Consider the following 13,858-nt stretch of genomic DNA (forward strand, 5'->3'; position numbering starts at 1 on the left):
AATGCAATTTCCGATTTTCCCCATTGTTTGGGGGTAAAACTGAATGCGCCTATTAAAAATGCAATTGACGCGACTGGTCAGGTCCGACTTTGATCAGTTAAAATGTTGAACTCCCTCCTGATGTTACTAATCTGATCAACAGGTAGCTCGGACGGCCTGGTATATGCACCGTATTCCGATATTAGAGTTTCCTAATTGGAAATTCAATCGACCTTACGTCCTTCGCATCCAACATTCAGCGTTCCGCTCTTCCATCGATCAATCATCCTGTTGCATCGACGCAACCATCTCACATCCCAAGACACGCCATCAATTTTTCATTCTTTTTTTTATTATTAGAATTGACATCGCGATATACTTGTAGAAGCAATTGCGATTTGATCTTAAAGTATTCGTTGTTCGAATTGCAAAAGAGTGATATAATTGCTTCTAATGTTACATCCTTTCTATGTGTGACATCTCTATCACGAGTACCAACTGCTATAATCAATTGTCATAGGACTACATGATAAAGTGTGTATATATCACCTATTTTGTGTGACACTGTGAGAGGTATTACTGAAATTTGTTACCATAATAGGTAATTCCAATTGAATAGTAGTTGATAGGTTTGAATAACATGTCGCATAACACAAGAAGTGTGAATACAGCTTCATAACAACTACTTCATGTGATAACACTATTATATGCTTGTTTCTAATGTTATATACTCGATATGGGATGTCAGGAATAACTATTATGTTTTAATGCCATACATGACTACATGATAATCTTTTCAATACATGTGATACGCGTAAATCTTTAATCCAATTACTACATATGACAATATTGTCATATGTCAAATTGTTAATGGTTCTCAAAGTGACAGCTGTCATCCTGTGTCAAGTAAACTAGAAACTAGTCTCTTAGAATTGTCAAATAAATATCAGTATACTGGACTCTGTGGAACCAAATGTAGTTATCATATCTTCATAACATTTTGCATTAAACACGTTAAAAATATAACAACAAATAGTAATTGTGTAATGACGACCACGCCCAAAATTGGAAAGCGTTAAATGACAGCTGTCACTTTGTGTTAATGCGAGGAACTATAATCAATTGCAACTGTCAATCGATTCATCGGTATCCATGATTAGTCATGATAGACATTGAATTATCATATAAGATAATACAGAGATAATATAATTCTTACCTGGCAATATGGAAATAGTCTTCAGTGCCCTAAGGACACGAAACGTCCTCAGACCTGCCAAATTACCGACGTCCATTCCGATGGTGGCGTAACCGCTCGTTATCACGACAAAGTCCAGCCAGTTCCAAGGATTCCTTAGATACGTGTACTTATTCAATATGAATCCTTTAGCCACACTCTTTATGATCATTTCCGCCGTGTATATTGCTAAAAAAACGAACCTGAAACAAATAACAAAATAAGAAATTGGAAAACTAAAAGAATTATTTATAAAGAAAAAGTTTAATAATAATTCAATTTTTCGTTAATTAATGTTTTCCTTTATTAGTCTAAGTAAGTGTTATTGTATACATAATAAAAACTGTAATATATGTAATATATACACAGTGTTATTGACCTGTATTTAAAAAGATGTTGTAAATGTGAGAAAAACTCGTAGGTTTTCGTGTTGTGTATGGAAGCATTCGACAAAATAAATATGGAAATGGGGTCGCAATGTGTACTCGTGCTTTATAACTCAAAACTTGGCTATTGTGGTGGTGCGAAAAGCGCAAATTCATGAAATAGGATTGTAACACAAACTGTCGGAGAAAATCATAGAGCCGATCGCATTTATAACTCGATGATTTTCTCGCAGCAGAACGAACCTATTCAAATGTTAGCTGCTGCTGTCTGTAATAATATACAACTCTACAAATAAATATAGTTTATTTAAAATAAAAAAAATACTTTAATATTTTTTTAACTTCATGTGAGAAATTTGAATTCAATTTTCTTTTATATTATTATATGAAATTTTAAACGCAAATTTTCCAAATGATTATGGCTTTAAAATGTATGTAGGTCGAACGCCTTCAGTTTTATATAAATTTATTTCTGTTTATTCGCATAAATAATCGTTAAGTTTTTCCGCAAGTATCGATAATTGTCGCAAGGAGCTGATTTAAAAAATCTAAGAAGAAACACATAGCGTTACATAAGAATAAATTCGTTTTATTGAATTTTATTTACTTGGATGTCAAAAACAGAAAATAGAAAGCATTTTTGGTATATTTTTCTTTTTTTTACCGAAAATGTAAGAATGATTTTAAGCAAGAAAATGTGTATAATTTTCATAAATATCAACGAAATTACTTTTCGAATAGTTTAATTATTTTGTTATGTCTACAATTTAATGTAAAAATCATCAATTAAAGCACGATTATTTATAATTTTTAAATATTAGCTTATTACAATTAAGGGGTTGTTGAGAAATTAACGAAAATCCAAAGACACTGGAACAAAATTGAGAAAACCGTCCTTTTTACAGCTCATAGCAGGCGACTCGATGATAGCACTAAGATGTAAAAACTAAATAAAAAACGAGAAAAAAAATGTTCTTCAGCATATAACAGGCGACTCGATGACAGCACTAAGATGTATATAGGCTTGTTGGAAAGGCGAGATATTCAGCTTTCATACGAGTGGTCGATGATGTAATTATCTTAAGGAAAGGTGAGATATTCAGCTTCACGAAAAACGAAACAAAATTAACGAAAAACTGAAAACACTGAAAAATTGTGACACTGTGAGATTGTCTATGAGATTAATTAGTTTAACAATAGCCTTGATAATCTTATAAGAATGGCGATGAGTAGAAATGACACATATCAATACAGATTGTGTACATATAATAAAAAAAGGTGAAATAGAATTGTACAACACAGCATTTTTTTTTTTAGTAATGTTTGTAATGTCAATGTTAACATGAATTTATTTTGAAATGTTTCAAAAGATAAGCGCGCAAAGGTAAAGCAAACGAATCCGGAGGACTGAGGAGACAGAATTCCGATAGCTGAAGGAATCGACATGCAACAGTATATACAAAGGAGAAAATACGATTTTTAGAACGGGATCTCGGAATGTAAAGGAAATGCATGTAACTCCCAACAAAATATTTCTTATTTTTCGCATTATATAAATAGAATTCTTATATTATTCACTTTGCTTTATTTTTTTTGGTGATATAAATCGATTTAGCCAATAATATAAGAGAGAATTGGAATACATTTGTATCGTCACTTAGCAATAAATTATAGTTTGATTGATATTTATACAACTTTTTCTTCAAATAGCTCAAACTCACTGCGTCTTAGCCGGGAATACCTCTTATATATGACGTGATCGAAGGTGCAGATGCCCACTAGTACTATGTGTACTGTGTATTGAGTATAGTCTTATGGAAAGTTCTCACGACAAGCGTATCGGTATTTGCAACACCTTCATAAAGCAATAAAACCTTTTTGGAGAAACTCTCCGGTTTCTCATATTCTGATAGTTTTTACGACTTATCTTTGTCACTGTCTTAAAAGGAGGATTATGTAAAAGTCGGACAGCCAACTATAGAAACTATGCCACCAACAATTAACCTCCCCAAACAATTGTTAGATTTATTAGATTTTATTTACGTTCTCTTACATATAAGACGACACTTATGCTATTTTAAGTTAGTCCTAGGAAGAACCTAGTCCTAGTAATAGATCTACTTTGTACTACCCTTGAACAGCAACCTATACTTGTAGCAACTGGAAGCTAGATTAACATACTGAAGCATCTAAGTGTTAAATAAATACTATTAAGTACACTGACTTTAATCTAGACTCATCCATTAAACCCACTAGGACTCCACATCGACAATACTACAAATTATTACACAGTGTCCAGAGATATTCCATGCTGGGACACGACAAGACAACGTATATATTTTGGCCGCTTGAGTCGCGTTTTTCCTTTTCGAAAATAATACAGCATAAAATGCCGAAAATTCTGGTTTTTTCTTCTTCTGTTTCACCCTACACAAGGTCACAAACTAGATAGCAGAATTGAATAAACTTTGCACTAAAATGTAGCCACAATTCTACACTACAACTATCGTTATGTCCACTGGACGTCAACGTGTGCACACGAAAATACGAACTTATGTAACAACCCAATACCAAATAGTAAGAAATTGGACGACTTTATAGTATAATTTCAATATATAAAAATATTGAATTTTAAGTTGAATAAAAACTACATTATTTTCAGTTAAACAATAATAATTATATTATAATAATAAGTAACCCTTTGCAACAAACTAATTTGGTTATGTTATTTTGTTAAGTTTGTTGTTGGTAATTTGTTGCAATAAGTAATTTGTTGCATATAAGTTGTTTGATGTTACTGATATACAAAAAATTGGATAACTTATAGTTTCAGTATAACAGTGTATTATACTATACTTTTATAGCTGAGGAAATGAAACTATTATTTCTTATATATATATATATATAATTACAAAACTTTGGGCACTAATTTGGAAAGAAACAGCGTAATTTTCAGGTGACGATTCACAAGTTGTTGACCTCTGATCCCCACATTCATTGAGATCTTTGCGAGGAAAACCATTTTTTTTACTACTTTTGGCGTGCTTTCCATACATTCCGTTTGCTGAGATTATTTTTCCTCTTTTATTTCCTCCCGTAACAACAACACACGTATGCATTTTTTTTTCCAAGTCATGCGAGAAATGACTGAGAGAAATCGAAATTAGATTTCGTACGTAGAGAAGAGAAAGGATAGAGGGGGAAAAAAAGAAAGAAGAAAACGCGGAACTGGAGGAAATATATGTCAGCCAATTTCATTTCCCTTCAGAAAAGTCGTCGAGATTTCCATTCATTTCTTTTGATATTCAATTTAACTTCTTTCTCTGCCACGGCTAAATAAATGGAAAACACAGTTCGCGGGATTATTAATACAAATCCAATAATAGATGCAACATAAACAAATTAAGAATTACTTAAACGATCCGGCTGAATACAAACGCTTTGATGATGGATCGTATTGCGAAATGTGTTGTTTACAAGAACAAAGAAGACTAATAAAATCCGCAAAAGCAAAGCTTTGTATTACGTCTATAAAACAGTATTATGTAATATTGTCTCCCTCAAAGCTCTAGATGTTATAAACTAAGAGTCTGGACGAAGTTACGAACTAAATCTAATAAGTTAAGAATCTAAATCAGCTAAAGTAGTTCATTGTTAATAATAGTAAATAAACGTTTATATAAGTACACATGCACTTTGAAACGGACTTTGCAACTGTTGGCGACATAACAGACGGTTTTCAACGTTACAAATGTAACAAGTTGATACCTTATTTATGGTTATTTTGGAGCAGCATCGTTTATTACACTTCTAGACAAGTTTGTAATCTGGACGTGTGCATCTGCATTTCTCAAGTGTCCCGAATAAATGCGGGGCCAGCTAATTTGGTAAATTGGTAAAGGAGTTATGTCGCAGATTTATGTAGCTCAAATGTGTACAAAAAGACGAAACAATGCTGCATTCGCTTACACAGAATTAAATTAACATTTATTTTGCTTTTGGTAATTGTTAAACGTCGTCACAATTTGTTTGCAGTTTATTATTCCAGTATTAATTCAACGATTTTCTTCACGTTTGTGAAGCGTTAGCATTTTGTTAGCATTCTTCTCTTGAAGTTACGTCAGATTTAATTTTACATTTGTAGTAATAAAAAAATTATAGGACATCAGGTATATTGGGAACTAATTTAACAATTAAACAACTTGTTCGGTTATTTCGATAAGTGGTAGATATAAAACAGTCGTGTTATATTAGGAAAATAGGGCACTTTCAGAAAATATGCTTTTAAATTTAAAATAAATCGGTGAGAAATGTGATCAATATTCCAGCAATTCCAAGCAAACACATATTATACAATCTACCTCAGTGATTGTATAATATGTGTCATGGACATGTCATCAATAGAGTTATACACAGTGACATGCAAATGGATACAGTTAAAAGTGTAATTACAAACGTTTGTCAAAGGTACTAAAACACATACATACTTAAACATTCTGCAGACTGCAACATTCTAGACTTACAACATTTATCTAATACTAATAATACTTTTGTGATTTTTGTCTTGACACTAGGATCACCGAGTTTATACAAAAGATGATGAAAATGAAAAATTTATAGATAAAAATAGATTTAAATTTATCTTTTCAACAAAATCCAATTGACACTTATTTAAATGCTGATAGATAGCATTATTTTAAAATCTCATTATTCACAAAGACTGGCAACATGCGCTGTAAACCATCAATATTATAATAAACAAAATATAAACGTGATCCATATATCAATCAAAAGTGTTTACAAATACAACAACAACAAAAAAAACGAGGGTGAACGTGTTTGAAGTTGTTTGCAGAATGGATACGAGAAAAACGTTTTATTATGGGGAGGTGGGCTGCAATTAATAATTTCGCTCTCCCCCTCACTGTGCCTATATTAATTCATTGCCTGGTGCACATCCACATTAAAAACCGGATGAAAAATTGGCTCGTTGTATCAAACCGCGCCGCGCAAAATTAATGAATACAAATCTGTTTGGCTTTTTGAAAACGTTTGCACAATAAACACCGAGAATTATGATGTAAGAGCGATAGGGGACGGGTTAATTACTCACAACTCTACGCTTCTACGTAAATTGTTTATTCATTAATTAAACAATTCAACAGTCACACGTTGAATTGGATCAGTCAAATTTTGTATTAGATAGATTGTACAACGTTTGATATATGAACAGAAAACTTTAGTTTTTTTTTAATATTCTATTTAAGATTTAATACATTTAGTTCCATTGGTTTCAATAAACTTTCCTATAATAATGTTTTAATTTATTCACAAACCTTTTCAATGTTTCTCATTTAAAAATGATTTTATAATTAATTCTATATTCAAGCTTCGTCTCTCATTTATTTGCTCAGTTTTGTCATGTTCTGTTTTATCATTGTTCTGTATTGTTAATATTCTGTGTTTGTTATGTAACTATCCCTAGTACACTTCATTAGGGTACATAAAAAATATATAGAAGGAACTTTTATCTAGTTAGACATTCGATAAGCTCTGCTAATATACGTATTTATTTTATTTATGTATATAACCAATGTTACTTTACACAATTTTTAGTTTTAGTTTGTAATAAAAACTTTTATTTACTCCATTTTGAAAATTACATTATACATCTGTCATTTTTATGGTCAGTTTGACAGATGCGATAAAAGAACATCAAAAATATGCATCACGCCATCTATTGGAAGTTTACTTTCAATATTTTATATACAGGGAGCGGCAGAAATAACTCCTACATTACGAAAAATCACTATGGGTGGTCATGGGGAAGAACACAACCTTCTGGTTCCAACAGGATGCAGCTACGGCTCATAACAAGTTTTTGGTGACAACTCGTATCATTTTTTTTTCAATTCCCCATTGAAATATGGAAGTTATTTTTGTAATGATGTAATCAATTGTATGTTTTGTCGAGCGGAAAACAATTAGAGAAATATAGAATTGTAAGTACATAACCTAATTAGAAGTTGACAGATAATGTTTTTGACGTTTATATTTTACTAAGTAGTCATACATTTGTATGCATTTATAATAATTATTTGACAGATGCAGACAATAATCTGTCAAAATTGACATTTAACAAATCATAACTGACAGTTCTGAGAATGCTGATTTAATATTTATTCTGTATCAATGATTCGGCTTTATGGAAAAATAAAATTGGTTTGAATAACTTTTTCACATGTAAGTACTTCATGTTCATAACATAATATTGAAAATTGTATATATATATCCGAGTTCTCTAAACTTTGCCTCGTTTTCATTTACAACACTCCGACGTTTCCTCTCTTCTTTTTTTTTTCTACCACCATTCAGTATACAACATAAATTTCGCACATTTCTAGCGTTTAACCACGACATAATGGCAGAGCCGCAAAGCCACGACCTGGAAATACGTTCTGCTCTGTTCTGCACAGGCTGCATGGAATGTGCCACTCTTTTCACAATCAGCAAGACCGCAATTTTCACCGTTGCGTGTATATATGTATTACATGTATAAAATAACACACATATACAAATATAATGAAAATACACTTCATGGAACGGACGTTTCAGACCTAATCGAATAATTGTTCATTGCTGGAAAATTGTATAATGTTTCCATTGTTACATGTAATTCACTTTGCAAATGAAATAATGTCGATCTAATTAAAATTAATAATTTTGTTTAAGGCTCTATGATTTCTCTCATTTATGTTTAAGTCTCGAAATTCAATTACTCATTAAGTCATACCGTATATTTTTAGAAAATTATAAATGGAGAATTGATATAAACCAATCAAAATCGATGTATGTTACCTTCAATTTCACAATTTCACAACGAAATAGTTCCAGCATCTTCAAGAGTGAAATACTTGAGAAGACTGACTTGGAGAGACCATATTCAGGCAAGGCGTGAACAACTAGGAATAACAACTAGAAAGCTATATTTGTTGCTACGCGTTCGAAAACTATAAATGTGACCAGATGTTGTACTAGAAAAAGAAACTAACATAAGTTTTGAAAATATCGATGAGGAAGATATTGAAACTGCATATAAATATAGAAGATGATGATTTTTTCAGTAGAAGAATACCTTGCTACCAAGAAAGACGAAAGAAAACAAAGTTAAAAAAGTTTTTCCTGAAACGCATACTATTCATTAATTAAATTTTAACTGTATAAGTAACAATCAATTAAGAAAATGTATTGTTTGTTGCTTATGTTAAAACCAAATAAAAAATCGTTTTCAGTCATTGCATATCAAATAAAACGACGAGTTATTCAATTACACTAGAATAAATATAAATTCTTGTTTACTCTTCATATAATATCATTTATGTTTTTGTTTTCTTTCACTCTATTTTTTTTTTTCATCTCGCTCCAACGTTCTCTGTAAAATTTATGATTCCTATATACATTTGGCTTCTCGGAGAAACCCTCTTTTTTTTTGTGGTCCAATGCGTATAGATATTCGTGTGTGTATATGTATTACATTTTTTTTTTGTTGTACACGAAAGGGAAAATCGATAGGTACTAACCCAGGCAAAAGCCTAGCGTTTTATGGCCTCTAACAATTTCATTTATGAAAAGTATAAAAGCAGTAAGAAATATAAATTTCTAGGTTACACCCCTACTAGAAACGAAATTAAATGGAACCCCCAGGAAAGGAATAAAACAAAAATTACATTGGTCATGTTCAGATCTAATCTAAAATGTGTATTTGCTTTATGTTGAAATATAAAAGTTTTTTTTTGAGAATTACGTGAAGGTTTTTAGGCTCATAAAATCTATTTGGTTTCACTTGAAATTGTGATTTCTATTTTCATTTGAAATCTTTAGTTTCTTTGTCGTATCCCAGGGATGGATTTCTGTGGGATATCTTCTTCTGTTGTCTGTTGTGGAGCCTTAGGTTTGGTAAATAATAAATTGAACGAGTTTTACTTTCGGTTTATTATTAAAATATTCGATTCGACTTGATTCATTAACGTTCTTCCTAAGACTAATTACAAATACTTATTCTAAGTATAAAATTAACTAAGTTTGAGAGTGTAAGTAGATTCTGCTAATTCTGCATCCTATTTTCATTCTCAGTTGAAAATAGGAAGGAATGTTACAATTGGTTTCTTCTCTTATTGAAATCATTTAATTCTTTCCTCAATTGCTTTTCGTAAAATCTACTTGGCTACACTAGAAAATTCTTGATAATTCATCTCTTATTAAGAAATGTGCGAAGATTTCTACTTTCGGAACATTCTCATCGTTTCATATGAAATCATATGTTTATTCTATTATTAGAAAATATATGAAGGTTCATATTTTCAAAATATAATTGTTTTGCAACTGAAATTATTTTTTTTTTCAAGAAAATATTTCAAGGTTTCTAAATTCTGAAAATTTATTTGGTTCCTGTTGAAATTACCAATTTCGTTTCTTGCAACAATTAAGGGTTTAATTGTAATTTCAAAATTTATGGAATATACTTATAATGATGACTTTTTAAACAATATGAAACAACAATACAAAGCAAAATCGTGAAGTTGTTAATAGATAAGTTCGTTAATTGATAATTTATATAAAATTCATGATTTATTTGTAACGTTTCTTCGTATTTTTAACTGATAACCAAACCATAACCATAGTCTTAAGAAGAACATTGAAGAATCAAGTCGTGTCGAATATTTTAATAATAAACAACCAGTAAAACTCGTTCCATTTATTATTTTACCAAACCTAAGGCTCCACAACGAACAACGGAAAATAATGTCCCACAGTGCCCAAAATCCATCCCCGGGACACGATATAAAATTTTGTTAAAAACTTTCTAATTTATTGCATAATGCGCAAACAACCGCAACTAAACCTGGTTTCACCTCAACATAAAGATTAATATAAATTGCACAACAGGGCCTCACGTAGTAAAATGGAGTAGCACTAAATAATATGTGGTTACAGCTGCATACATATTAATAACAGAAGCATTAAATAAAAAGCATCTGCACGTCCATTGAAACGAATCGCATTTTATTTATTGTTGCATGCAAATATAAAATTTACGTAATTTCATATCCTTAACCCATTTTATATATCCTAAACGTATTCTTAAAGCTTTCTATAAGATAAACACATAGATAGCTAAAATGAAGACTAGAAGAAGGGCACAATTACCGGATTCAATTAAAATGCACAACTGGTGCAGGTTTCGTGGATTTGCGCAGAAACGATTATGATGGACTCGTGTTTTCGGTTGCTTTTGTATACAGGAAAAGCACAAAAAAAAACGCATTTCCATATCATAGAGAGAAAGGATGGAAGTATTTAGAATACGTCGAGTTTAAACAAGCAGGACCCTAATTAGCCTTTAACACGGAACTGCTTGCACCAAAAGGATACGACGACGTCGTCGTTTCAAACGGGTTCTCAGATTTAACCAGAATTAATTTATTCGCATACACATCCAGAACACGCACGAAGCGTTTAGTGCACAGACATCTCATTTTAATTACGTATATTACATCGTTTTCGCCTCGCATATATATATATATATAGGGAGAGAGAGAGAGAGAGAGAAGTTCGGTTGTATACAGGCGTGTGTTTGGGGATGGAAAAGGACACGTTGCATCCTTCAAACATGACATTGAGAAAATTGTGTGTGTTTTTTTTTATTTATATATTTCATATGTTCGTGTTTTGGAACCGACCCTTCGGACGGTAAATTTATTATAAAGCGTGCAAGGATCGTACGAGCTTTCATTCTTGATTTCTGACCTGAAACTTATTATTGGATTCGGAAAAAAAAAACAACTGGCAATACAAATTTCAACAATACAATCTAAAGATTTAATTTATTGTTAAATAAATTAACAAAATAATTAATAAATTGGTCAAAGATTTATATTCTGTTACGCTTTTTGAACAAAAATCCACCAGTTTTCGAATATAATTTTAGTATACGAACATAATTTAACATTTTCTTATTTTTGTATACGATAATTTTCTGTTAAAATTAGCCTAGTTTTCGAGACTACTGTTTTACATTATTTTTTATTAAGAAAATAGTGACTGTTATAGTGAATAGTCAGCATTGTACTTGATTATTGACAGAAACGTTATGCTGTCATTTCACGCTGAGTTTAACAGTAAAATTCCAATATTGAAACTGTATATATAATTACAACGATCGTTTTAACTGTCAATAACTATACTCGCTAAGGTTTATGTGATTTCATTCATTCATTAATTTACTAATTTATATAATAGATAAAAGAGAAGTAGAAATTAATAGAAAAAAAATATTTTTATTTATAATTTTATATTGAAGTTGATAAAATTGTGCAAAAATGTATGGATAGTTTAAACAATGATCAAAATCCTTTAATATTTAATCAACGTTAGTATTCTTTTAAATCATCATTCGTTTTCTCATAACTTTTTCGTATCTATCTAAAAGGATTCCGCTAGGAAACTTCAACTTATTATGATGCTATAACAAGGAACTACTCCAAGCAATTTGCTGATTGGGAAGCCAGAAATTTAGTAAGTTAATAGAAAAGATATAAACGAAAGCACAACTTTTTTTTTGCATGTTTTTCACTTTTATTTTTTTTTACATTAAAAGTTAATTACAACAATCAATACTTCGCATGAATACTTCATAACAAATTATCAATAAACCTATTCAAAAAATATATCTTTAAAAGTATATTTATACAAATATTTGAAAAATTTCTTGAGAAATTTTCCAAAAAAATATATTATTGGTTTCTTCTCTTATTGAAATCATTTCATTCTTTCCTCAATTGCTTTTCGTAAAATCTACTTGGCTACACTGAAAAATTCTTGATAATTCATCTTTTATTAAGATATGTGCGAAGATTTCTACTTTCGGAACATTCTCATCGTTTCATATGAAATCATATGTTTATTCTATTATTAGAAAATATCTGAAGGTTCATATTATCAAAATATACTTGTTTTTCAACTGAAATTATTACTATTTTGTTTTTTCAAGAAAATATTTCAAAGTTCCTAGATTCTGAAAATTTATTTGTTTCCTGTTGAAATTACCAATTTCTTTTCTTGTACCAATTAAGGATTTAATTGTAATATCAAAATTTATGGAATATACTTATAATGATGACTTTTTAAACAATATGAAACAACAATACAAAGCAAAATCGTGAAGTTGTTAATAGAAAAGTTCGTTAATTGATAGTTTATATAAAATTCAAGATTTATTTTTTCAGATAATCATTATTTCATTTTATGAAACGTTATGAAAATAATTTAAAGATTTTACTGTTGTATCCAACAACACTTTTATTTTTTACATTAAAAGTTAATTACAGCATTCAATACTTTGCATAGTGCGGATTCAGTGCTTGAAAATTTCAAGACAAACTCAATTTTCAATGAGCAAAATAAAAATAAATGCACTATGCAAAGTATTGATATATTCATAAGAAATTATCAATAAACCTATTCAAAAAATATATCTTTAAAAGTATTTTTATACAAATATTTGAGAATTTTTCCAAAAAAAAAATTAAGATAAAATTCTTATATTTCTCTATATAGTAAAGCATAAAATAAGTTATTTATTATATAATAACGAATTAATAAGTATTGTGGTTGTACTTACTCTGCTTCTTCAATAGTTTCAGCCATGGCGAGGAAGACGCAATTGAGCAAAATTGTGGCCATGACAAGGTAGTCGAAGAATTGATTAGTTGATAAATATATACAAGCTTTCCGATATCGACTCCATGGGCTGAACATGAAGAACGAACTCGTGGCCGTGAACCGATGGATGTAGTTCTTCCTGAAACGTTTCGACACCACGCAGAACGTCTAGAAAAAGAAAAGGAAACATCAGTATGCGCAAACTGTGAATGTAACAGTGCACTAATTGTTATTATTAACAGCGGTATATTAAGATAGGAGCGCGTGATCCCAGGATGAAACGCCTTTGACGAGGCATTGTAATATATTATGGTTAATTCCTGTGACAAGGAGATTACTTGATACATACTAGGATCAAGATCATTCGACCGGATTTATATCTAAATGCATTATTTTAGAAACAATCTAACTAATTCTAAAGATCTAAAGATTAGTCTAACCAATTTGCAAACGTGCATTGTTTCTAAGTAGGATAAACTTATGCGTAATATTATTGTTTTCATATTTTACCATGCATGTTTCATACTAGAAAAATAAT

General features: G+C 30.5%; 1 protein-coding gene across 1 annotated transcript; it reads right to left on the reverse strand.

Annotated features, from left to right (window-relative positions):
* Window positions 1–1,195: 1,195 nt before the first annotated feature.
* On the reverse strand, window positions 1,196–13,488 carry LOC108562048 (sodium channel protein 60E-like; the record flags this gene model as incomplete). Its single annotated transcript, XM_017920234.1, has 2 exons — window positions 1,196–1,416; window positions 13,280–13,488. Coding segments are annotated over 2 exons (430 nt in total), but the record flags the coding sequence as incomplete, so codon positions are not given.
* Window positions 13,489–13,858: the final 370 nt, after the last annotated feature.

Source organism: Nicrophorus vespilloides, unplaced genomic scaffold (assembly GCF_001412225.1).
Source record: "Nicrophorus vespilloides isolate i.1.1-1 unplaced genomic scaffold, Nicve_v1.0, whole genome shotgun sequence".
Taxonomy (NCBI): Eukaryota; Metazoa; Arthropoda; class Insecta; order Coleoptera; family Silphidae; genus Nicrophorus; species Nicrophorus vespilloides.